The 26,731-nt window shown below is 44.6% G+C and overlaps 1 protein-coding gene across 1 annotated transcript in view; it reads right to left on the bottom strand.

Moving 5' to 3' along the window:
- Window positions 1-23,790, bottom strand: part of SNX24 (sorting nexin 24) — a 153,230-nt gene extending 129,440 nt beyond the window's left edge. The window contains exon 1 of the mRNA XM_038769439.1: window positions 23,635-23,790. Within this exon, the coding sequence (XP_038625367.1) occupies window positions 23,635-23,694 (60 nt within the window). The 5' untranslated portion in view covers window positions 23,695-23,790. The remainder of the gene's footprint in view (window positions 1-23,634) is intronic.
- Window positions 23,791-26,731: the final 2,941 nt, after the last annotated feature.

Consider the following 26,731-nt stretch of genomic DNA (forward strand, 5'->3'; position numbering starts at 1 on the left):
GTCAACCAAGGTTTAAGACTATGGGGATGAAGCAAATTTTCCTCCCGTCACAGTTCCAGACCATTCTGGCTCATTTACATATAATCTATGCGACCACCTGCCAAAACCATGTTTCAGGGAAAAGGGAACCAAAGAAGCACTTTCCAAAGTTTCCTCTAATTCTTCTTTAGACTCTGAGCCCCATGTGGGATGGGGACTGTGTGCAACCTACCTTGTTATCTGCCCCAGCACTCACTACAGTGCTTGACACATAGTAATGTGCTCAACAAAAACCACCTTTATTATTCTTATCATTATTATTACCAGTATTATTATTATTCCATTAATATTGGGCCTCTCGACTCCAGCTAGGGCATGCAGTTTGTTTTCCAGTCCTCCCCTCAAGCTCTAGGACAGGACAGAATGTTTTTTGTTGTTGTTATTTTATTTTTAATAAGGTAAAGGCCCACGTGAAACAGTTTCTTCACAATACTGAGGGCTCACTAGCCTGGTCACAGTTTCATCCATGAAATTCAAGAATCTCTATGTACTGATATTTACTTCAACTCGGTGCACTGTGGTTGCATTTTAGAAATTGTTCATTTCAATGTTCTTAGCGATAATAATTTTTACAGCATTTGAGACTAAGGCCCACCAAGCCTACTAATTAACCGCACCCGTACTGTAGTAGTCGAATATAAAGTTGTGAAACAATCGATGGCATTTAAGTGTTCCTGTTTTTTAAACTGTAAAACAACACTTTATGCATGTGGATTTCTAAAGGAAGACATACTTGCTTTAATAAATCATACTTAAAATCAGGTTTTCAAGGGACCCAAAGATCTTCCCCTTATTCTCCCCACTCATTTTGCTTAGCTCTGACCTACAAAGAAGCCTCTTCCACCTATATGCCAAAGGTAGCTACCTGACCGTCGAAAGTGCATTCTTCGCTTCTACAAGCAAACCATCAGAATCTATTAAAATTACTGCACGCTGATAGCACCAGAGACATGACAAATCACAGGGCAAGAGTCAGATACCAAGGAATGTGTTGCAGGGCTTTGGGGCCAGGCCCATTTGCAAGCAAATGATATTGTGTGGACCTGGCATGCTCAGTGCATGACAAACTGATGCAATTTCAGTACTGTCGGAGAAGCTGGGTGAGATTTCTCTGATGCTGGTTATGGTTAGTTTACAGAATTGTGCAGAGTTCCCAGATTTGAATCACTTGGGGCTTGAGAGGGCTTCACTTGACAAGCTACAAATAATTACCCCGCACTCTTTCCATTGTACTCTATTATTTTGCACTCCTTATCTCTAGGCTTTGAGCACTTGTGAACAAGCAAGGTTACTTCAATTTTGACCGGAATACAACAAAACATTGTTCTTTTGTGATATGATACATAAAACAAGGCACTGCAGACTAAACATTTTTATCAGGCCCATTTTCCACTTTCATAAGCAAAAACAACTTGGAGAGCTTGTTAGGAGGTTGAGGCTAGAAATAACCATACAGGCAAGTTCAAACATGCTTCGCTTATGGGTGCGATGCAACTAGCTAGTTCTGGCAAAAAACGCTCTTGAGAAATAGGACATTAATTCATTAGTCCCTAACAGGTAAACAAAGTTATTGCCCATTGCTTTTAATTGCTTTCTTTCTCTCTCCCTATCCCCCAACCAACATGCCATGGTCATTCATTCGCATTTTGATTTTTCTTTAATCAAAAATTTTCAACAACTTAGTCTGCCAAGAGAATTTAATAAAAAAAGAGATTTCAAAAAAAGATCCACCCTCTTCTAAGAAACATTTTTTTTTCCAAAATTAAGTTTACTCTGGAGTTTGTGACAAATGATATGGACTACACCTTCTACCCTAAAGCAGTCGAGGGAATCTACTGTTCTTTGTTCTGGTAAATGTGTTGCTCACAATCATATCATACAGTATTAATCATATCAGAAAGATGAAATTTTAAATGCTTCCATTTGTTTTGATTCTTTTCTAAAGGAGTGAACACTGAAGAAGAAAGCCACCTTTACAGGTTAATCATGCAGTGTGACCTAGTAGAAAAAGCCTGGGCCTGGAAGTCAGAGGACCTGGGTTCTAATCCCAGCTCTGCCATGCCTGCTGTGTGACTTTGGGCAAGTCACTTAACTTCTCTGTGCCTCAGTTTCCTCATCTGTACCTGTTCTCCCTCCTATTTAGGCTGTGAGCCCTGTGCGGGACCTGATTAACTTGTATTTTCCCCAGTGCTGAACACATACTTAAGTGCTTAACAAATATTATAATTATTGTTACCAATTTAAGATGACCTGCTGATTTCAAATCACATTCCATATAGGTCAGGCATTCAATACCACCTCGCCCTGACAATCAATGCAACTGTGTTGATTACCTTCAACTAAAGTACTTTCACTACTTTATCTAAAATTACATTATTCTGAATCAGAATTGTATTTATTAAACACCCATGAGGGGATTGTGTGCTACAAAATTTAAAAGACCAAGACATGGCCCCTGAAAGCGTACAGCTTATAGTATGAGGCAACACAGATGAGACATAGGTTAGGGTCATGTCACTGGCAGAATTTCCCCCTCCCCCTCCCCCCCCGACTTTTTAAATGGAAGTGCTTAGTAAGTGTCTAGTGCTGTTCTAAGCACTGGAGCAGATAAGAGAAATCAGATTGGAAGTCTCTGTTCAACATAGGGTTCACAGTCTAAATCAGAGGGAGGAAGGCCCCATTTTTACAGATGAGGTAACTGAGGCACAGAGAAGTTAAGTGACTTGCCCAAGATCACACAGCAGGTACGGAGAGGAGCCAGGATTAGAACCCTGGTCCTCTGACTCCCAGGGCCATGCTCTTTCCACTAGGCCACACTGCCTCTCTTGATTGGGTGCTTAAGGAACCCTTAGAGTAGGGGGATTTTGACTAACAAAAACAACAATTTGAAAAAAACTTAATGAGGACCTCAGCTATTAGTCAGGTGGTCATATTATTGTCAGATTGATTCAGGACAGACCTCCACCCACACTTATAAGGTCATTTGGAGTATTCTAGGAGGAACTGCACTTTGGCTATTAGGAAAGAAAGGTCTGCCCCCCGGGGGTGGAGGTGAGCTAAAGTGGGTAATGAGCAGAAGAAATAGAGTTATTTTAGAGTGAGTTGCGTAAAGAAAAGCAGGCCTGACTTCAGTCTTCAAAGGCCTAGCCAGAACCATTCCAGGTGGTAAATTGTTTCTCTTTCCAAGCTATATCTGGGATCAAAAGGAAATCATCAATCAACTGCATTTACTGAGTGCCTGTGTGCAGAGCACTGTACTAAGCCCTTGGAAGAGTACAATATAACAGTGGGTAGACATGTTTCCTGCCCACAGCAAGCTTACAGTCTAGAGGGAAAGGCAGAAATTAACCTAAATAAATAGATTACAGATATGTACTTAAGTGCTATGGGGCTCAGGGGGAGGTGAATAAAAGGTGCAAATCCAAGTGCAAGAGTAACACAGAAGGGAGTGGAAATGAGGACTTAGTCGAGGAAGGCCTCTTGGAGGAGATGTGCTTTTAATAAGGCTTTGAAGGTGGGGTGAGCCATCATCTGTCAGATATGAAGAGGGAAGATGTTCCAGGCCAGAAGCGGGAAGTGGGCGGTGAGACAGACGAGACTGGGAAAAGCTACTGTAGGTTAATCTGGTTCAGGACAAAATCTATACATCAGTTCAGCCTAAACCCCAATATCTCAGTGTTCTCCCAAGTAGCCAAGTCTGGCCCACCACATGTCCAGCTGGTAGATGGTTACTGTGCGAACCTGTCCTTTAGTAGTCTATGTTGCGATCTCTGCATTTGTAGTACTATTTAAATCCGGATTGTTTATCTTGCCTGTCTGGAATCCTGGGTGGAATTTCTAGGCTTTCCCTCCCAACAGGAACCCCATCCCCCCTTCAAATCTGCCTAACCACAGCTTCCCCTATCTTTAAAGCCCTTCTGAAATCCCCATCTCCTCCAATAGGCTTTTCCCTAGTAATTTTCTCACCTCCCCACATTAAATCCCTCTAACTACCCCCACAGCGCTTCTAGGTCACCTAAGCACCACACCTGGAGCGCCTATGTACATACCATCTGACTTACTCTGTTCCTCAAGGACTCACCCATGTATATTACCTCTCTTCCTTCTTCCTCCTATCTCTGTGTCTGTCTCCCCAACTAGACTGTAAACTCCTTGAGAGCAGGAATTGTGTCTACTAACCCTATTGACTTCTCCCAAGTGCTTGGTACAGTTCTGTATTCAGTAGGCTCTCAGTAAACACTCATGACTGATTCCTTCAACAGATAATTTTCTGCTACAGAAAGCATAGTTTAACAGAAGGCAAGTTTCAAAATCATACCCTTAGGTTCACTAATTTCAAACCAGGAGAAACTTCAGCCTTTGAAAATGCAAATTTCCATGAATTAATGACAATAGAAAAACAATAAAATAGTTGAAACACGGGTAGAGTTGTCATGGCGAGTCAAACTGGGGGGGGGTCGTAACAAGAGAAATCCCATAAGGACCATCCTGAGGCCAGTTCCACGTAATACCTTTATTGACGTCTTGAATGAATGAATCAAAAGTATGCTCAAAATCCCAAGCACTTAATACACTTTCTTATATTCTAGGCAATTTTAAAAAATCCTGATGATGATATTAAATGAATTGGGACTGCTTTCACTTAATAATAAAAATAATAATAATGATAATAGTATTTGTTACGCACTTAGTATGTGCCAAGCACTGTTCTAAGCACTGGGGTAGATACAAGGTAATCAGGTTGGACACAATCCCTGTCCCACACAGGGCTCACGGTCTTAATTCCCGTTTTACAAATGAGGTGACTGAGGCCCAGAGAAGTGAAGCGACTTACCCAAGGTCACACAGCAGACATAAGGCGGAGCCGGGATTAGAATCCACATCCTCTGACTCCCAGGCCTTTGCTCTTTCCATTTGGTGGAAGACAGGACTAGGATTCAAAGGTACCTGGACAATTTGATGCATTTTTCTTTCTTTTTAAAACTAAATTATAAGCAAATGAATTGTCACTCTAGCCATTAATTCCTCTGGGCCTGTTCTCGGTCCTAAAACCTTTGTGACTGGACTGAGATTCCCCTGTTTTTAGAATGGAAGACTACATCATAATTTCTTGCTATATTGAGGTTTAATTATAATAATAATAATAATGATAATAACAATAATGATATTTGTTTAGCGCTTACTCTGTGTCCAGCACTGTACTAAGCATTGAGGTAGCAACAAGACAATCAGGTCCCACATGGGGCTCACAGTCTAAGTAGGAAGGAGAACAGGTATTGAATCTCCACTTTGCAGATGAGGGAACTGAAGCACAGAGAAGTTCAGTGAATTGCCCGAAGTCACACAGCAGGTACGTGGAGGCGTCAGGTCCTCTGACTCCTGGCCCATGCTCTTTCCAGCAGGCTAACACAAAGCAGTGGGCCTGAAAATTATTCATGAGCAAATCTGGAACACAAATCAACATTGGGCCATCCTTACTCTAAACAAACAAATTAGCTTGGTTGTACATTATCTCTACCCAGAGCAGAAAAAAGTCAAATTACCCTAGTGACTACAGAAAACAAGAAGGAATTCCAAGGATTTCTTTCATTCTCTTTTTTTAAAATGAAGAACAATGTTCTGTACTTGGAGTATAGCAAGTCAGCTGAAATTCAGCTGATCACATTCCACTTTCTCTGTAATCAATAAATACTTGCTGTCCCCCAATTGATTGCTTAACCACATAATCAAGATTCTTAATTTGTGCTTATGTATGAGATGATTGGGGCACTTTAATTAGAAAACATTGCAGATATGAATATTTTTATGCTGCTCTGAAAGACTGACACTACATAGATTATTAATTATAGAATGAATCAAAGGGGGGGAAAGAAAGGATAAATTATTTTTTCTTACTGGGTTCACACTTCAAAGAGAGGAAAATGATCCCCTTTAAGTATCATGTCTCCAGTTCTGTATTTATTTCAGCTGGCATAAACAGCCGCATCTCTAACCGAATATATTGTACTTGGCTGAAAAATCTCTTGGATGCTACACTTTCTAAGTCACTCAAAAGTTTGGGGTAATTGAGTTAGATTCTCCCATATTCTGAAAGGACATGCAACTTCATTTGCACAGGATCCTGTGTGGCAGGAGTGCAATGAACTAAAATATAGGGATGATAACTGTGGTTTCAACAGCTTTGTCCCCATAAGGAGCTGAATCTGCACATTCTTCAAGATATAAGTGAATGATTGGGCTGGAATCCCAAATTGCCTCTACACATGGAAAGAACATGCACTTGGGGGTCAGAGGACATGGGTTCTAATTCCAGCTCCGCCACTTGTCTGCCGCGTGACCCTGTGCAAGCCACTTCACTTCTCTGTGCCTCATCTGTAAAATGGTGATTAGGACTATGAGCCCCACGTGGGGCAACCTGATTACTTTGTATCTACCCCAGCACTTAGAACAGTGCTTGGCACATAGTAAGTGCTTAACAAATGCCATTATTATTATTATTATTATTACACACATGTCTTTGTGAGCTATCCGATCCAAATCCTCTAAGAGACCCAAGGGACCAGGAAGATTAAAACTAGTCACATATATATGGGGCAAACCAAATGGCAGGTTGAAAATATTTTGCAAATGATACCTGCACCTTAACAATACTTTAAGCATCTGGCTCATTGGCCAGATAATGTTGGCATGATCTGCTAGTTCAATGGCCTAGTGGATAGGGCAAGAGCCTGGAAGTCAGAAGGACCTGAGTTCTAATCCTGACTCTGCCTCTTGTCTGTGTGACCTTGGGCAAGTCACTTCACTTCTCTGTGTTTCTGTTCTCTCATCTGTAAAATGGGGATGAAGACTGTGAGTCTCATTTGGGACAGGGACTGTGCCCAACCTGTAGACCCCAGCGCTTAGAACAGTGCTTGACACATAGTATGTGCTTAACAAATACCATCATTATTACTATTATCATCATCATCATTTACTAGTGTTAGATTTTCTTGTTGAATTGGGACTTCTTTTCACTGTCTGAACTACATTCTTATTGTTCAGCGTGTCCTACCTTTCCCTACTATGACTGTAAGGCCTTTAATGGACTGTGACTGTGTCTTCACTAATTTTCTAAGTACCGTGCTTTTCACATTATAATCACTTCATAAACATTAGTAATGATGATAATTCTCACAAACGCAAACCTTGCATTCTAAAAACGCTTTTTTTTAAGCCCGTTTGTCTGTACACGTACCCAAGCTGAGACAATTTCAGTGTAATCCTGAGGTTCTTAAAAATGAGAGTATGCAACTGAGTTGGAGCGGACAGGGCATTTTTGCCATGACATGGAATCGCCAGCTGCTGCTTGCTGGTACCTCTTTCCAATAGCCCAACTGGACCCTGAGGATTGTCCTGACACCACCTAGGGTGGGAGTGGGAAGGGGAGAAAGACCTTTAATACTGTCTTTCAGAATTCCTGGAATGGGCTTAAAGGGGATCTAATAATTAAACTAGGATGCCGGTATTTATTCAGTGCTTACTATGTGCCAAGCACTTTGCTAAACAATAGGATAGATGGAAGAATGCCCCATCAGACAGTTCCTGTCCCTTTCAGGAATCATGATCTAAGAGGAAAGGAGAAGAGATCTTTTGATCCCCGTTTCAGAGATGAAGAAATGGAGACACAGGGAAGTTAAGTGACTTGCCCAAAATCACACAGAGCAAGCAAGGAGTGGAACTGGGAGTAGAACCCAGGTCTTCTGACTCCAAGTCCTATGCTCTTTCCACTAGGCTATGCTGTCTTCCTAGTAGTTCCTCCATAGAAGTATGCCGTTTCAAAAGTGTCACTCTGCATGGAGCAATTCTTGCTAATGTCGAGTTGATGGACACTGGAGATTTGGGAGAAAAACATATTTTCTGCCAAAAAATTATCTTCCCCAAACTTGCATATATCACGCTTTCAAAGCCAAGAATGACCCTGGAATGAATCGATCGAGATTTATCACAATTTTCCAATGAAACCACATACGCAAAAACTAATTTTGAATAATTACAAAAGCAATAAACTCCAACTGAAATGTACTCTACAATTCAGGGTTTTGGATGAGATTCTGGAAGTCTGAGTATTTCTTATAATTTTAAAATTAGATCAACCATGATGACGTCCTTCTAACCTCAGTAAAACTAATTCACACTACTCACTGTACAAAAAGAGAAGGGATTTATAAATCTAACAGGTACTTCCTCCAAGAGGTGTGCCACAGGTTGCATTCCTGAAGAATAATCCCTTGAAATAATCTGTTAATGATGGAGAAAAATGACAAGCCTCTGAAATTTCAACTGATCAGCATTCATGAGTCTTTTAAATATGCAGCTTTGTTCTCACTGACTGTGTATACTATTTCATAAAATTCTCACATTTTGCTGATCAGTAGTCATTCACTGTTTCAAAATATTTAAGAAACAATAAGAGTTGGGAGTGAATCAATTCAAATCTGTCATGTTAATCATACACCAATATAATCCTTTAAAGGGAGAAGAATCAGGGAATTCACCAGCCCCGAACTGTTTACTTCTTGGAACTAGGCAAACCGAGAGATTGGATGGGTTACAGGAGACAGTGTAGACTAAGTCATGTGCTATCTCTATGGGGGAAAAAAAAAGTCTCATGGTCAACTTCTCTTTTGAATTCAATTGTAAAATCCTTGAAGATGGAGACTGGTTTTTCACTTTGACTCCCCAATCACTAAGTACGGTGCTACACAATCGGTGTTCAAAAGATACTGCTGCTACTGGCTACGATACAGACTTCTTCAACTTGCCTCTTTCACTGGCCCCACTATTTTTCACTCAGGGTCATCAGTGGAAAAAATCACAAACACTGCCTAGGTTAGTTAACGAGGGTGGATCCTACTCTCTCCTACAACTGGCACGGCAAAAATGTAGCTATAATTAATTTATCAATAATTTTTATAAGAAAGATCAAAGCTATTGACTTTCTAAAATATGGTCTCTTCTGATGGCATAGGTTCATTTCCATCCTGTTTCTACATAATTGTTACTTCAGAGGGAATTTTGAGACAGTGTTAAAAAGTTAATTAAAAACATTGTAAGCATATGTGTCAGTCAAACCCGACCTCTGCTCTTCAGTGCATTTAAATGCATGTCACCTTGACCTGTAACACACCAACGTGAAAATTTTTGGTCAATATAAATCAAATGTACACTAATTTATTCAGTAGGTTTCCCAGTGTTTGAATCAACATTAGAAATCTAACTAGTATTTGTTATTCTGTTATTGACAAAAGGAAGCATATTTAAATGATAACAAGTTAAATCGTTCCCCAAGGATACCCTTAGTAAACATCTACATTTAAAGGTCATTCGCCACCAAATTATGAACAACTGTTGCATTTATTAGCACAGGCTCAATAGTTTGGAGATTGTAGTCATCAATTTAAGCTGACAATGAAGTCTAACTGTCCACCATTATTAAATGAGTAAGAAAGACATTTTCTATAAATGATCACTGTCTGCAGTATAATTTAATTTACTAAAGTATAATGGAAAGATCACCTCTCAAAATGGACACAAACTAGGTGTGTTCATGAGGAAAAGTTTAAAAACCGAAGAACAAATTCCTTATATACTTTGAAATCAATACCGATTCGGTCACCACGTAGAGAAGATATTAAATAATTACCTAAAATGAAAAAAGAAAGAACTCTGTTGTACTCTTTCCATTTGGACTGAATCTATTATTATTGCTGTCTTGTACTCTCCCAAGTGCTTAGTACAGTGCTCCGCACACAGTAAGCGCTCAATAAATACAACTGAACGAAAGGCTATGATTACGTGTCATTTTAATCCTACGACTAATAAGGCTAAAAAAAGATAACGAGGGTCCCATCCTTAACCAAGACAAAGAAGGTAGAGATTTATAATGCAGTCAATTCTCCTGAAGTCAGACTTGAAATAACATTGCAAAAGACGGTCACAACCTTTGGGCAAAGAGTGTCATGCAAGTTTCAGGTGACAAAGGTACAACCTAGGAGATGAACTGCTCACTCTCCACTGGTTCCTTCCCCTCTGCCTTCAAACATGCCCATGTCTCTCCCATCCTAAAAAAAACCCTCTCTTGACCCCACCTCACCTTCTAGTTATCGCCCCATATCCCTCCTACCATTCCTTTCCAAACTCCTTGAACGAGTTGTCTACACACGCTGCCTCGAATTCCTCAACACCAACTCTCTCCTCGACCCCCTCCAGTCTGGCTTCCATCCCCTACATTCCATGGAAACTGCCCTCTCAAAGGTCACCAATGACCTCCTGCTTGCCAAATCCAACGGCTCATACTCTATCCTAATCCTCCTCGACCTCTCAGCTGCCTTCGACACTGTGGACCACCCCCTTCTCCTCAACACGCTATCCGACCTTGGCTTCACAGACTCCGTCCTCTCCTGGTTCTCCTCTTATCTCTCCGGTCGTTCATTCTCAGTCTCTTTTGCAGGCTCCTCCTCCCCCTCCCATCCCCTTACTGTGGGGGTTCCCCAAGATTCAGTGCTTGGTCCCCTTCTGTTCTCGATCTACACTCACTCCCTTGGTGACCTCATTCGCTCCCATGGCTTCAACTATCATCTCTATGCTGATGACACCCAGATCTACATCTCTGCCCCTGCTCTCTCCCCCTCTCCAGGCTCGCATCTCCTCCTGCTGGATGTCTGCATGCCACCTAAAACTCAACATGTCCAAGACTGACCTCCTTGTCTTCCCTTCCAAACCCTGCCCTCTCCCTGACTTTCCCATCTCTGTTGACGGCACTACCATCCTTCCCGTCTCACAAGCCCGCAACTTTGGTGTCATCCTAGACTCCGCTCTCTCATTCACCCCTCATATCCAAGCCATCACCAAAACCTGCCGGTCTCAGCTCCGCAACATTGCCATGATCCGCCCTTTCCTCTCCATCCAAACCGCTACCCTGCTCGTTCAAGCTCTCATCCTATCCCGTCTGGACTACTGTATCAGCCTTCTCTCTGATCTCCCACCCTCATGTCTCTCCCTACTTCAATACATACTTCATGCTGCTGCCCGGATTGTCTTCGTCCAGAAACGCTCTGGGCATGTTACTCCCCTCCTCAAAAATCTCCAGTGGCTACCAATCAATCTGCGCATCAGGCAGAAACTCCTCACCCTCGGCTTCAAGGCTCTCCATCACCTCGCCCCCTCCTACCTCACCTCCCTTCTCTCCTTCTACAGCCCAGCCTGCACCCTCCGCTCCTCTGCTGCTAATCTCCTCACCGTGCCTCGTTCTCGCCTGTCCCGCCATCGACCCCCGGCCCACGTCATCCCCCGGGCCTGGAATGTCCTCCCTCTGCCCATCCGCCAAGCTAGCTCTCTTCCTCCCTTCAAGGCCCTACTGAGAGCTCACCTCCTCCAGGAGGCCTTCCCAGACTGAGCCCCTTCCTTCCTCTCCCCCTCCTCCCCCTTTCCATCCCATCTTACCTCCTTCCCTTCTCCACAGCACCTGTATATATGTATATATGTTTGTACATATTTATTACTCTATTTATTTATTAATTTATTTTACTTGTACATATCTATTCTATTTATTTTATTTTGTTAGTATGTTTGGTTTTGTTCTCTGTCTCCCCCTTTTAGACTGTGAGCCCACTGTTGGGTAGGGACTGTCTCTATATGTTGCCAACTTGTACTTCCCAAGTGCTTAGTACAGTGCTCTGCACACAGTAAGCGCTCAATAAATACGATTGATTGATTAATGGCTGTCTCCCCCTCTAGACTGTGAGCTTGTTTTAGGCAGAGAACCTATCAATTCCATTGTACTGTACTCTCCCAAGTGCTTAGTACAGTGCTCTGCACACAGTAAGCACTCAATAAATATGATTGAATGACAGACTGAGGAGCACTGCCACTTCCACCACCATTACAACTGTTGACACCAGCAGCCTTTACCCTGGCTTGCAGCTCCTGCCTTCCAGAATTAGAGAGCCAGTGGGAACAAGCGAGTTGCAATGGTGGAGATGATTCGCTGTGGCAGCCCACTTGCAGGCTGGACCTCCTCCCCATCCCTCCCTGGTCTAGCCCCAACGACCCTCCTCACCGCCTCCCCCATCCCCTGCCTCCCCCGCCCCCAACACACACAGCTTTGCACCTCCCGAAGGTGGGACCTGCAAGCTGAGGAAGCTAGGCTGCCAATGGAGGTGGCAGTAGCACTGTCTTAAAAACAGAAAAGTTGCAGGGTAGCGGAGAGTATCTCAGGAAAAATGAGAAGGCAGGGGAGAAAGTCCCTTGCAGCCCTCTTGTCAGCCACAGTGGCACACATGGATACAATCTCACTCTCAGTCGTGTCTTTTTTTAATATAAAGGACAGCTAGAAAAACTGAAAGGAATGCAAGGCAGTGGTAACAGTAAGTTGCCTCTGACCTATATATTCTATACTGGGAGACTGTGGAGGCTTGAGAAAACTTAGAGAAAAGACAAATGAGGTCATCCTGCAGCTAGACGCTGAGGGTTTGGTTGCCTTAACCTACCTCTGAGAGAATAAGAGAGAGTCTTTGGAGAGTTCTTGGTTCTTCCTTGCCTAGGCCTAGAAGAGAGCGGAAACCTAGGAAAATCAAATCTGAGAAGCTGCATGAAACTGTGAGAAAGAACAGTGAGGGCTCAGGCACGTGTTTATGTCTTATGGATTAAGGTTTTATTTCAGAGAGAAATGATCCCTGTAGTTTGGAACTTGGAGTGAAACAGGCTGTAATTCAATTAAGTATTCTTATTGGTGCTGCACTTGACTGGAGATCTTTCTGTTATCAGACTTGGAATGCCATAATAATATCAACCTGCCAGTGTTTCCCTGACTAGAGAGCTAGGTACCACCTTGAATGAAATGTGATAAGCAGGGTAATTTCCCTTCCTAATCCAAAATGGTGGGAGAAGAAAGGAAGTGACAGGAGCAAATCAAATAAGCTTGTCCATTTTGCCAGGCAGGAAAGGACCCTAGAGAGGCAAGTGGGATACAGCAGCAACTCTGGGTTACTGGAATAGTGTATCTACCCCAGCGCTTAGTACAGTACCTGGAACTGAGTAAGCGCTTAACAAATACCATTGAAAAAAATAACAATAATAATGGAATGCTACTCAAAGGTGGCCTATCTAAGGGTAGGGTATTCTCAACGAGGGCCCTACCATTTGCAATGATTTTTTTTCCTCCTGACCTAGCTTGTGACTCTTTAGGAACAGGCAAAATCTATTTGATTTAGTTTGTAGGATTTTTAAACTGAAGAGAGAAGTCGGGGGAGAAACAGGCTTCCTTCTCATCAGAGCATTGCCAAAGTCTGCTGGTTCCTCCCTTCTTTGCTAAAATGCACCTAGATATAGTAGTGAAAGACACCCAATCAGACATTAACAGGCAGAGAAGCAGCATACCTTAGTGGATAGAGCACAGGTTTAGGAGTCAAAAGATCATAAGTACTAATCCCAGCTCCACCACTTGTTTGCTGTGTGACCTTGAGCAAGTAGCTTAACTTCTCTGGGTCTCAGTTACTTCATCTGTAAAATGGGGATTAAGACTGTGAGCACTATGTGGGACAGGGACTGTGTCCACCCTAATTAACTTGTATCTACCCTAGCACTTAAGCAGTGCCTTGCACATAGCAAGTACTTAACAAGTACCATAATTATTATTATTAGATCAAAATGCTTCCTCTGGATAATGATGGTAATGGAGCTCCAGTTTATGGAAGTGTTTGCCTACATAGGAAATTGAAAAACTACTGGGCAAAAAAGAAAAGCTACAGATTCCCCCCCTTCATAAAGATGACTTGCTAGGGGAGCCAAATCAAGCCTGACAGCAATGGAGAGGCTATTCCGAACCCCTCACTAAGAAGATTTGAGGTTCAGAATCTGGGAGCCTTCTTTGGTGCAAAACAACTCCAAGATTTCCAAATGGCAATAATACTAATACTAATAATTGTGGTATGTGTTAAGCACATATTATATGCCAAGCACTGACTGTACTATGTTAAGAAATCCTCCCAAGTGTGTGTGCCTCTTCCTCGCTGGTACAACTTTCAGCTCAGTTAACAGGCTTTGGTAAGTGGATCACTGCAGATCCACTATTTTTAGATTTATTCTTGAAGGCCATCAAAAACTGGGTTAAGACTACAAGCCATTTGGGACACATGACATTTATGCTCCATAGTTTGCAATGGCCACCTGCTCACCACATGAAACTCCAAGTACAGCTGACCTGATATCACCTTCATTAGTATTTACTGAAGGTCCACTGGGGGCCAAGTACTGAGCTCTGTACTGGGAGCACATGGTTTTTGAGGGGTCATGCCTTCTGAAATTCATTTTTCCTCCTGGTTTATCGTACGCATTTTCCAGGTGTGATGCAAAACCTGCTCATTCCAACTTACTGAACCGGGATCAGGGTCGGGATGGGATAGGGCTAGGGAAGAAATGAGAAGCATAGACACACCTAGGGCAGGGAGATGGATAGCTACACACACACACACACACACACACACACACACACACACACACACTCTCATTCCCTCTCACTCACTCTGAGGTGAGCAAAGGGCGGGGTGATGAGGGATATGCAGGCATATAGAGCTAAAAGAACACACACAAAATATCGGGTCTTAGCAGGTAGCATTTTTCCTGGGCCAGTGACAGGCAAAGTCTGAAGCCGGCCCCCTTCTTACTGTAAGAAGAAGATTGAGGTGGGGGTCCCAGAAAGCTGTAGGGGCCAAGCTAAAGGTTCCTTAAAAAATGAGCTAATGCCTTTGCCCTTGCAGTCTACATTCTGTTGAGGCTACGGCACCCCCGACCAGGATAGCATGCTTCCTCGTGATTTTCCTTTATTTCTTTTACCTTTCCTCAGTAAACAATGTGAGCGTTTTGACCGGAAAAATGATTTTATTAAATGAAAGGATTACATTTGCTGAGGATCACCACCCTAGCTTTCCAACACAATCACACACAGCATGTTGGTATAGTTAAGTGTACCTAATTCTGAAGTAAAGCATTTGAAGTGGTGGAAAATAATAGTGGCGATAAGTCTTATTATAAGGGCTACACTTATTGTCACCAATACATAATACACCAGGTATTAAAGTGAGCAAAGGTACAAGCACCTCTGGGTACTCAACTTTGAATTACTAATTCAGTTTAGCAGGTCAAAGCTGACTAGGACTACTATAATTTATTTCACGTTTACTGAAACAAACCTTTGCATATCACTATTCACTCACACATACCTTTGCACATACATTTCTATGTCTGTTCAATAATTCTTACCCTTTTTCCCCCCTCCAAGGGAACTGTCCTGAATTTTAGAAGAATTGCCAATCATGGCTCGCATTTTCCCCTTGCAAAAGTTCAAAGTCAACTGCAGTCACAATTTTTGAACTGTGAGCTATACTGCAGAAATGAACCCGGAGCCATACAACCAACTTTATCTAATTTGTGAGTTGCCCAATGAAGGCCCCTGCCTAGATATTACACAAGGGCCGGTGGGTGGGGTGAAACGCTTTCTATCTAGCCCACCTCCTATTTTAACCATTCAAGTAAATTTACATCCTGGCTGTATTGCCAGTGCTTACCGTGGGCTTTAAAGCACTCCATCGCCTTGCCCCCTCCTATCTCACCTCTTTGTTCTCCTACAATGACCCACCGTGCACGCTTCGCTCTTCTAATGACAACCTACTCACTGGACCTCGATCTCGTCTATCTCACCGCTGAGTTCTCGCCCACGCCCTCCCTCTACATATCTGACAATTACACTCCCCACCCTCAAGGCACATCTCCTCCAAGAGGCCTTCCCTAAGCTCTCATTTCCTCTTTTCCCACTCCCTTCTGCATCACCCTGATTTGCTCCCTTTATTCACACCTCCCCCAGCCCCACTGCACTTAGGTACATATACATATCTGTCTTTCTCCCCCTCTAGACTGTGAGCTCATTGTGGGCAGGGAATGTGTCTACCAATTCTGCTGTACTCTTCCAAGAGCCTAGTACAGTGCTTTGCACACAGTAAGTGCTCAATAAATAAGATTGACTGATTGATTTATAGTTAACCCTTTTCATTATAGTTTATCATCAACACTCCCCCTCTAGACTAAGCTCGTTATGGGTGGGGAACATGTCTGCTAATTCTATTGTATTGTAATTCTATTGTATTCTAACAATGATGATGATGATGGTATTTGTTAGGCACTTACTCTGTGTCAGGCACTGTTCTAAGCGCTGGGGCAGATACAGGCTAATCAGGTTGGACCAGTCCCTGTCCCACAAGAGACTCACCACTCTAATCCCCATTTTACAGATAAGGCACAGAGAAATTAAGTGCAAGGTCAAGCAGCAGACAAGTGGCAGGGTTGGGATTAGAATCCAGGTCCTTCTGACTTCCAGGCCTGTGCTCTATCTACTAGGCCATGCTGCTTCCCTGTACTCTCCCAAGTGCTTAGTATAGTGCTTTGCACACAGTAAGCGCTCAATAAATACCACTGATTGATTCAACTTTAACACGCAATCATCTGTACACTGAAGCCTGATTTTTTTTGTTTCCATAATAATAATTATGGTATTTGTTAAGTGCTCACTATGTGTCAGGCACTGCTGTAAACACCGGGGTAGAATCAAGATAATTGGGTTGGACACAGTCCCTGTCGTACACAGGGCTCACATAGGTGTATTGTACTCTCTTGGGTGCTTAGTACAGTGCTCTGCACACAGTAAGCACTCAACAAATACCAGGGATTGATTGATTCAACTTTAAGTAATACACAATTATCTGTACAGTAAAACCTGATTTTTTTTCCTTTCCATAATAAGGCTTTGTGTGGGAGTGGGTGCTTTTCATTCAAACCCCCAAAGCCCTACTTCACTATTAAAAGAAGAAAAATGCAGTCTTAACTGTCCTAACAATTGACCAAAGAATCAAAAGCATTCCCTCCCTCCTTCACTCTCCACCCCCCACCCCCCCACCTCATTAGAAAGCTTGAAAATAACTCCCAGATTTTTTGAGACAATCAGTACTTCTTAAAACGCTGCCTAGAAAAGGAGTTTGTACAATTTTTTTCTTTAAGAGAAAGCGAAAATGATTTCGCTAAGGACTCTAGGTGTAAATAGAAGGAGATAAGCCCTCTTTCCTCTTCAAAGAATTTAGCTTATGGCCAATAGCTCACCAGTTGTACTATGCACATGGCCTTGGTCCATGCCCTTTGCTTTTCCGTCCTCTCCCTTACTAGCTGGACTTTGAAATGTTCCTTTAGAATCTGTCCAGCAGTATGAATCAACAAAAAAGTACAGTAGGACCTTATACATTATTCATTTAGATTAATATCTGTCTTCCGCTCTAGACTACAAGCTCCTTGTGGGCAGGGAACATGGCTTCCAACTCTGTTGTATGCTTCCAAGCACTTAGTACGCTGTTCTGCACACAGTAAGCGCTCAACCAATACCACTGAGGATGATGATGACCTTGGATTTTCTAGGCAGGGATCACATCTACCAACTCTATTTTATTCAATCAACATATTTATTCAGTGCTTTCTGGGTGCAGAGTACTTGGGAGGGTGCTTGGAAGCAGCATGGTGTAGTGGCTAGAGCATGGGCCTAGGAGTCAAAAGGTCTTGGGTTCTAATCCTCACTCCGCCACTTGTCTGCTGCATGATCTTGGGCAAGTCACCTCACTTCTCTGTGCTTCAGTTACCTCATCTGTAAAATCAGGTTGGAGACTGTGAGTCCCACTCCAGTCATTCATTTTCAGTCTCTTTTGCAGGCTCCTCCTCCCCCTCCCATCCCCTTACTGTGGGGGTTCCGCAAGATTCAGTTCTTGGTCCCCTTCTGTTCTCAAACTACACTCACTCCCTTGGTGACCTCATTTGCTCCCACGGCTTCAACTATCATCTCTATGCTGATGACACCCAAATCTACATCTCTGCCTGCTCTCTCCCCCTCCCTCCAGGCTCGCATCTCCTCCTGCCTTCAGGACATCTCCATCTGGATGTCTGCCCGCCACCTAAAACTCAACATGTCCAAGACTGAACTCCTTGTCTTCCCTCCCAAACCATGACCTCTCCCTGACTTTCCCATCACTGTTGATGGCACTACCATCCTTCCTGTCTCACAAGCCCACAACCTTGGTGTCATCCTTGACTCCGCTCTCTCATTCACCCCTCACATCTAAGCCATCACCAAAACCGGCCGGTCTCAGCTCCGCAACATGCCAAGATTCGCCCTTTCCTCTCCATCCAAACTGCTACCCTGCTCGTTCAAGCTCTCATCCTACCCCGTCTGGACTACTGCATCAGCCTCCTCTCTCATCTCCCATCCTCGTGTCTCTCCCCACTTCAATCCATACTTCATGCCGCTGCCCGGATTGTCTTTGTCCAGAAATGCTCTGGGCATGTTACTCCCCTCCTCAAAAATCTCCAGTGGCTACCAATCAATCTGTGTATCAGGCAGAAACTCCTCACCCTCAGCTTCAAGGCTCTCCATCACCTCGCCCCCTCCTATCTCACCCCCCTTCTCTCCTTCTACAGCCCAGCCCGCACCCTCTGCTCCTCTGCCGCTAATCTCCTCACCGTGCCTCGTTCTCACCTGTCCTGCCGTTGACCCCAGGCCCACGTCATCCCCCGGCCTGGAATGCCCTCCCTCTGCCCATCCTCCAAGCTAGCTCTCTTCCTCTCTTCAAGGCCCTACTGAGAGCTCACCTCCTCCAGGAGGCCTTCCCAGACTGAGCCCCCTCCTTCCTCTCCCCCTGGCCCCCCCTCCATCCTCCCGTCTTACCTCCTTCCCTTCCCCACAGCACCTGTATATATGTTTGTGCATATTTATTACTCTATTTTACTTGTACATATCTATTCTATTTATTTTATTTTGTTAATATGTTTGGTTTTGTTCTCTGTCTCCCCCTTCTGGACTGTGAGCCCACTGTTGGATAGGGACTGTCTCTATGTGTTGCTGACTTGTACTTCCCATGCGCTTAGTATAGTGCTCTGCACACAGTAAGCGCTCAATAAATACAATTGATTGACTGATTCTTCCCTGCCATTTCCTCTGGAAGCCAAGTTACCAAGGGAGGCCAGCAAGTAAGCCTGCTCCTTCTCTCAGTGCTGGGGCGGTAGCATAGGCTGAATCACTCAATCACTGTTATTTGTTGAGAGCTTAACTGTGTGCAGAGCACTGTACTAAACGCCTGGGAGAGCACAGTACAACAGAATTAACTGTCAGGTTTCCTGCCCTCAACGAGCTTACGGTCTAGCTCAGATTAATTACTCTGTGTCAGGCACTGTTCTAAGCGCTGCGGCAGATATAGATACAGGCAGATACAGGAGATGTAAACAGGCTTGATTTTACACCAAGTTCTGCTAGGACACATGATTTCAATACACGATTTGGGTAAAACATGATGGAAGAATTAGGGATTGTGCTTCCCGTAACAAAACTCTGTTCTGGTGTAATGCAATACAAAAGTTGGTGCAAGTAGATTTGCTGCAGGAAGAAATGCATATGCTCATACAAATGGCTTTGGTCAAAGTGTGATACTGTTAAACTTACTTGCTCCTAACTCAACCTCATTAATTCAATCGTATTGAGCGCTTACTGTGTGCAAAGCACTGTACTAAACACTTGGAAAGTACAATTCGGCAACAGAGACAATCCTTACCTAACAACGAGCTCACAGTCTAGAAGGGACAGTCTCATTGCACTGTTCCAAATAGGACTTGATGCTTCTTTGTGTTTTTCAACTTTACAATTTTTTAATCTAGCAAAATAACAATAAGTGACAAGGGGGCAAAGCATTCTGTCACCAAATCCTGTAGGTTCTACCTTCACAACGTCGCTAAAATCCACCCGTTCCTCTCTATCCAAACTGCCACTATGCTAATCTAAGTATTTATCTTATCCCACCTTGACTGCTGCATCAGCTTCCTTGCTGACCTCCCTGCCTCCTGCCTCTCCCCACTCCGGTCCTTACTTCATTCTGCTGCATGGATAATTTTTCTCAAAAGCAAAGTTCAGCTCATGTCTCCCCTCTCTTCAAGAACCTCCAGTGGTTGCCCAGCCAACTCTGCATTAAACAGAAGCTCCTTACCGTTGGCTTTAAAGCACTCAATCATCTTGCCCTGTCCCACCTCACCTCCCTGATTTCCTACTTCAGCCCAGACCACACACTTCGCTCCTCTACCGCCAGCTCACTCACCATGCTCCAATCTCGTCTATCTCGATGCTGACTGCTTACCCACAACCTCCCTTTGGCCTGGAACTCCCTCTATCTCCATATTCGCCAGACCACCACTCTCCCCACATTCAAAGCCTTATTAAGATCATGTCTCCTCCAAGACGCGTTCCCCGATTAAGTCCTCTTTTCCCCAACTCCCTCTCCTTTCTGCGTCTATGCACTTGGATCTGTACCCTTTGGCCATTTGGTATTTTTTTTTGGTATTTAATAATAATAATGGCATTTGTTAAGCATTTACTATGTGCAAAGTACTATTCTAAGCACTGGGGAGGTTACAAGGTGATCAGGTTGTCCCATGGGGAGGCTCACAGTTTTAATCCCCATTTTACAGATGAGGTAACTGAGGCACAGAGAAGTTAAGTGACTTGCCCAAAGTCATACAGCTGACAGTTGGCGGAGCCGGAATTTGAACCCATGACCTCTGACTCCAAAGCTCAGGCTCTTTCCACTGAGCCCAGTATTCACCTCTCCCCCAGCCCCACAGCACATGTACATATCTGCAATTGACTTCTGTTAATGTCTGTCTCCCTCTTTAGTCTGTAAGCTCCTTGTGGGCAGGGAATGTGTCTACCAACTCTTTTGTATTGGAATAATAATAATGAATAATTATAGTATTTGTTAAGCACTTACTATATGTCAGGCACCGTTCTAAGCACTGGGGTAAATACAAGATAATCGGGTTGGACACAGTCCCTGTCCCACATAGGGCTCAGTCTTAATCCCCCTTTTACAGGTGAGGGAACTAAGGCACAGCACTTACTACAGTGTTCTGCATACAGTAAGCACTCAACCATTAATTGACTGACTAATTCTGTTAGTGGTGGATATGACAAAAATTGAGGAATTTGCACCAAAGTCAGTTATAGTGATATCTTCAAACCAACTGCCCGCTAACCCATAAATTCCCAATGAATGTAACTTTCTCATAATATAAGGTTGCTTAAGAACACAACTCTGACATTATAGAACTCTCTGGACTTCCTGCATATGGAAAGTACAAAAAAATTCCAATAAACGTTAAAACCTTCAACTTCTTTTCTCATATAATTAATTCTCTCGTACAGTGTGCGTAGGTGTGTACCTACATAGATAGGCAAAAATGGCTTTTAAAGTTGTAGTAGTGGGAACCCCTAGTTCGAAAATAAGTATTCTGCTTGTCCCATCGAACTCAACTAACTTCTAAAAAAACCCAAAAAAACGAAAAGCATATACCAACTTTTGTGTTGCTACATACTATCTTGTTTTCCCCATATTTTATTTTGAAAGAATGGATATCGTGATTCATAGTTTCCTGGAGGCGGACGGGGAAGTTTCTGGGCATAATGCACAAAAATAATGCACATTTTTGAAAACAATTATTACTCAGTAAATTGTAACCTTCCCTATGAAAGAGAAAGCTCTGTGGCTGGAGACAAGTTCCTCATCATCGGTGCTGAACTTTCTGGGAGATCGTGGCCGCCTGAGGAACGTGGCCAATAGCCTTCCACTGGACAGGTGAAGCGGAGCTTTTAAAAACAACTCTCTAACAACCCAGGGATTACGTTCTCGGTGAACCCCCCGTAAAGGAAAACTCATGTTATACAATGCAAGCCTCAAATCGATAGCACAACCATTTCTTCCAGCACACCGTGTTCTCTCCCAACAGATGTGCATTTTCAGAAGACTAGTCCCTATTTCCCCAAAAACTTTCAATCTAAAATGCACTGTGCCCACATAAGTCACAGGAGAACAGACTGCTTTCAGCATTCTTGGGATTTTGTTGTTTCTAGGCTGGTGGTGTGTTTTATGTGTTTGTCTCCCCTCCCCTGAACCAAGACTGCAAACTACTCGAGGGCAGGGGCTGCCTTCAATTTATATGATTTGGGTTTTTTTGGTCTTACTAAGTGGTAGCGTCTCCTGAAGTTAAAGCCTCTGGTCTGTAACTAAAGCCTGCATCCATTCCCTCTACCAGTGACCTTGCTGTGAATGCCAATGGGCAGACGGTGACTTTGAGAGAGTGTGGAGGGCTCCTTGCAGACCATCACCACTACTGCAGAAACAACTCAAGCACTTGTCTGCCCTGAGCAAGCTGGCAGTATGGCATGTTTTCTCTGAGAAATGCTCACCCGAATGCCAAGGGGCCAGAAAAGATGCACCACCGTATTTTCATGGGCACAAGCGTGCAAGAGAGGGTCTCTCGAAGTGTGCACTAAAAAACTATCACATATAACGACACGGAAACTTGAGTTGTGACGAGCTGTGGCATGTAACCAAAGGGTTACACATCACTGTCAGACATGCAAAAAGCTAATCCTGGACAAAATAACTATAACACTCTTCATTAATAATAACATTAGGAGCTGTACTGTCTTGGAATCATTTGCCACTATTTTACTCATAGGGAAAACGAAAATATTCAATAGTTCCTGACAAAACACTGGAAAGGAGACAAACCTGTGGCAAGCATCCTAAGTGCTTTAGGGTGCTCTAGACTGTGAGCCCACTGTTGGGTAGGGGCCGTCTCTATATGTTGCCAACTTGTACTTCCCAAGCGCTTAGTACAGTGCTCAGCACACAGTAAGCACTCAATAAATACGATTGATTGACTAAGTAAGGCTGTCTAATGGTGATAATTTGAATGAGGGTTTTGTTTGTTTAAGCAGAGCGTTTTGAGATGTCACAATGAAACTCGGGGAAACCTACTCCAATTAAGGGAAGCCTTTTCCAAAGTTTCCTAACGTGGAATCCCTTCCACCGGCTTCAAAAGAGAGGGCTCTTTTTCCCAAGAGAGGTTAACTCCAATGGCTTACTAATCGGGACAAATTTACAAGCAACATTTGGCGATCGGCACTGCGAAATCGGAACAGGGGAGGATGTAGAAACGAGCAAGGCCTTTTCTAGGGAGTTAAAAAAATAAGAATAAAAACCAAGTGGAACAATGGGATTCATTTATGCCTTCTGACCGCCGATCTTGTCCAAAACGAAGCCACTCCTATTGTTTATGGGGGCGAGCGTGCGCAGCCATTAAACTTTTATTTTATTTTTTTTTCTGGGGGGGGTTCTAATTTATGCAGCCCTTGGGACCCAGGTGAATCCAGTGCGATTGGGGGGGGGGGTCTCAAGTAGTGACTGAGCCCCCCTCCCCCCCCAAAAAAGCACACACGTATGCACGGGTGGGGGGCGCTGCGAGGAAAATCCAGACAACGGGCCGGCTCTCGGAGACCGGGGTGGTCCTCAGGGTGGGGGGCTCAGACAGGGAGGGGGAGAGGGGTTGGGGGGAGGGTCGGGGGTCCCCCCAAAAGCAGTGTCCCCGAGCCGCGTGGATGGGGTTGGATTTTTTTTCCCGTGGCTCTCGCGGCCCGCTCCCTACCGTGTATCCTCTCTCCAGGTCGCTCTCCTCGTAGCGAAAGGACGGGATGGAGACCTCCATAGCCCCCGCCCCCCAAGGGAGGGAGGGAGAAGCGGGCGATGGCGTCGGAGTGCTCCGGGCAGCTGGAGCGGGAAGGGGAGGGGGAGCCAGCTGCCAGGCCGCCACGTGACCCGCCTCGCCCACGTGACCCGGGGGCCCCGGCCCCGGGCCCGGGGAGGGCTCCGAGGGGGGCGGGCCGTGGCTTTGGCTACGGCGGCATCCCTGTGCCGATGGGGGACTCCATCGGTGGTATTTAAGAAGAATGATTGCGGGATTTGCCAAGCGCTCACTGTGTACCCAATTGTACTTCCCCAGCGCTCACTGCTGTGCTCTGCACCCAGTAAGCGCTCAGTAAATACGATGGAATGACTGAATGTGCCGGGCACCGTTCTGAGCACTGGGGTGGATAGGAGCAAATCAGGTTGGACGCAATCTCTGTCCCACAAGGGATTCACCGTCTTAATCCTCATTTGACAGATGAGGTAACAGAGGCACAGAGAAGTGCAAGGTCACGCAGCAGGCAGCGCTTACAACAGAGCTTCGCACATAGTAAGCGCTTAACAAATGTCATTATTATTATTATTAGACAATTGGTGGAGCCGGGATTAAAATTTATGACCTTCTGACGCCCAGGCCCGTGCTCTAGCCACTATGCCATGTTATGGAGCGTTTACTGGATGTAGAGCGGTTGGGAGAGGACACTGCAATAGAGTTGGTAGACACGTTCCTTGCCCACGATGAGTTTACGGTCTACAGGAGGAGTCTGGTGCATCAGTGCTTAGAACAGTGCTTGGCACATAGTAAGCGCTTAACAAATACCATCATCATTGGGAGTTGGGTCTCTTGAGGGGGCAGCGTGGCGTAGCGGAGTGGACAGAGCACGTGCCTGTGAGTCCGAAGAGCCTGGGAGCCCAAGGGACCCGGGTTGAAATCCTGGCTCCACCATTTGTCTGCTTTGTGACCCTGGGCAAGTCATTTCACTTCTCTGAGTCTCAGGTCCCTCATCTGTAAAATGGGGATTATGACTGTGAGCCCCATGTGGGACAGAGACTCCATCTAACCCAATTTGCTTGTACCCACCCTAGTGCTTAGTACAGTATCTGGCACATTGTAAGTGCTTAACAAATACAATTACTATTATAATTATTATTTGGAGATGGGAAACTCTGGTCTCACCAGTAGCTGTCGGGAGTAAGCACAAATATACACTGCAATTCGGCTGAGCAGTCAGGAACGGAAATCATATTTTTGTTTCTCCCAATCCCATTCCCAATACCATGAGGTCCTGGCACCCACAACCCAATTCATTCGTTCGATCATATTTATTGAGTGCTTACTGTGTTCAGAGCACTGTACTAAGTGCTTGGAAAGTACAATTCAGCAATAAATACAGACTATCCATAACCAACAACGGGCTTACAGTCTAGAACTCCATCAGTGTAGCCCTTATGCTTCCCCCCAGCACCCTGCTTCTCTGGCAAGACCTCTTAGTAGCCCTGTGGGCGTGAATTGTCCTGGGGCAACAGGAACTATGTTGGAGGGCAAGGTGGCAGCAGGCGAGAAGGGATCACATCAATGGATAGTCACCCATCCCATCATCCCTCCCTGCACCAAGCCTTAGTGATTCCTTCTGAGTTAGGGATACATTGAAAACCATCCCCCACCCATGATGGAAAACCTGCCCTGTTCCAGTGCTGAAGCCCTGATGTAATCCTTTTTTCTCTGCTGCCACCTTCCCAGATTATAAATTTTTTGAGGGTAGGGATCATGTCTACCTAATCTATTTATTGAACTCTCCCCAAAGCTGGCCACAGTGCTCTGTACACCATAAGCACTCAATAAATATTATTAACTGATTAAAATTTTGTTCTGTGCCCATCTCCCCAACTTCTCAAAACCCTCAAATGGCAAGCAAACCTAACTTGCCTTGTTGCATTCTCATCTCCCCATCCTTCGATCCCTTTGCTCACACCTTGGGAGTCAAGCATGCACTCCACCTTCAAATCTGCCAGACCATAGCCCTCTCCATCTTTAAAGCCCTTCTCCAATCTCATCTTCTCCAAGAGACCTTCCCCAGTTCATTATTACTTCTCTCCAGGTTAAATCCCCTTAACTACCACTTCAGAACTTCTGCACTACCATCACATTTGTTTACTTCCAACCGCCTATAGCACTTCTGTACAGATCTGATGTACCCTATTACTTCAGCACTCATTCGTAGGGAGCGGGGGAAGGCGCTGAGCAAGGAACAAACAGGGAACAGGCAGTATGTGCACACAAACCGTACCCAATGGCTCAAGGCCAAACAGACTCAACAACAGGAGATAAAGAGACCAGGGCAAGAAAAACAAGCTTGCACCTGCAAGGCTCGGAGGCAACCTCAAGGCCATATCCGCAGCCAGCGATGGTTGGCAACGGGTGGCTGGGGGCGAGCCAGAGCAAACGCTTCGTGACTGGACATAGCTGTTGCTAGGCTAGTGGCTGGAGGGCGGCGTGTGCTACATGGCAAAGGCTCGATACGCCATTCCCCGAGAAAACCCTGCCCCCGGGCAGGCAACGGAGGGTATAAGAGATGAACAAGACAAGGGGGGGCGCTCTCTCTCGCTCTCTCTCTCTCTCTCTCTCTCTCTCTCTCTCTCTCTCTCTCTCTCTTTCAACCATGTAACCGCTGATAGCAAATAAATGGCAACCAAGCTTGGAACCTCTGGCTGACTCTTCCTGGTATGAACGCGCGGGCCGCGTCCGGAGACGTCCGAAGACTCGGAGAGGGTAAGAACCCGAGAGTTGCCCCCGAAACCACGGGGAGCAACGCTCATTCATCTGCCTTTCTGTCTTTCTCCTCTCCCCAGGTTGTAAACTTTTAAGAACAGGGACATGAGAAGCAGTGTGGCCTAGTGGAAAGAGCATAGGGCTGGGAGGACCTGGCTTCTATTCCCAACTCCGCCACTTGTCCAAAACCCAGTTTTGCTAGAAACACTGACCATGGTAGTCTCCAGAAAATGAACTGCGCATCCTATGAACTCTTGCTCCCCTTCCATTCAACCTGCCAAATTTCCAC

The sequence above is a fragment of the Tachyglossus aculeatus genome, chromosome X4 (genome assembly GCF_015852505.1).
Source record: "Tachyglossus aculeatus isolate mTacAcu1 chromosome X4, mTacAcu1.pri, whole genome shotgun sequence".
In the NCBI taxonomy this organism is placed as follows: domain Eukaryota; kingdom Metazoa; phylum Chordata; class Mammalia; order Monotremata; family Tachyglossidae; genus Tachyglossus; species Tachyglossus aculeatus.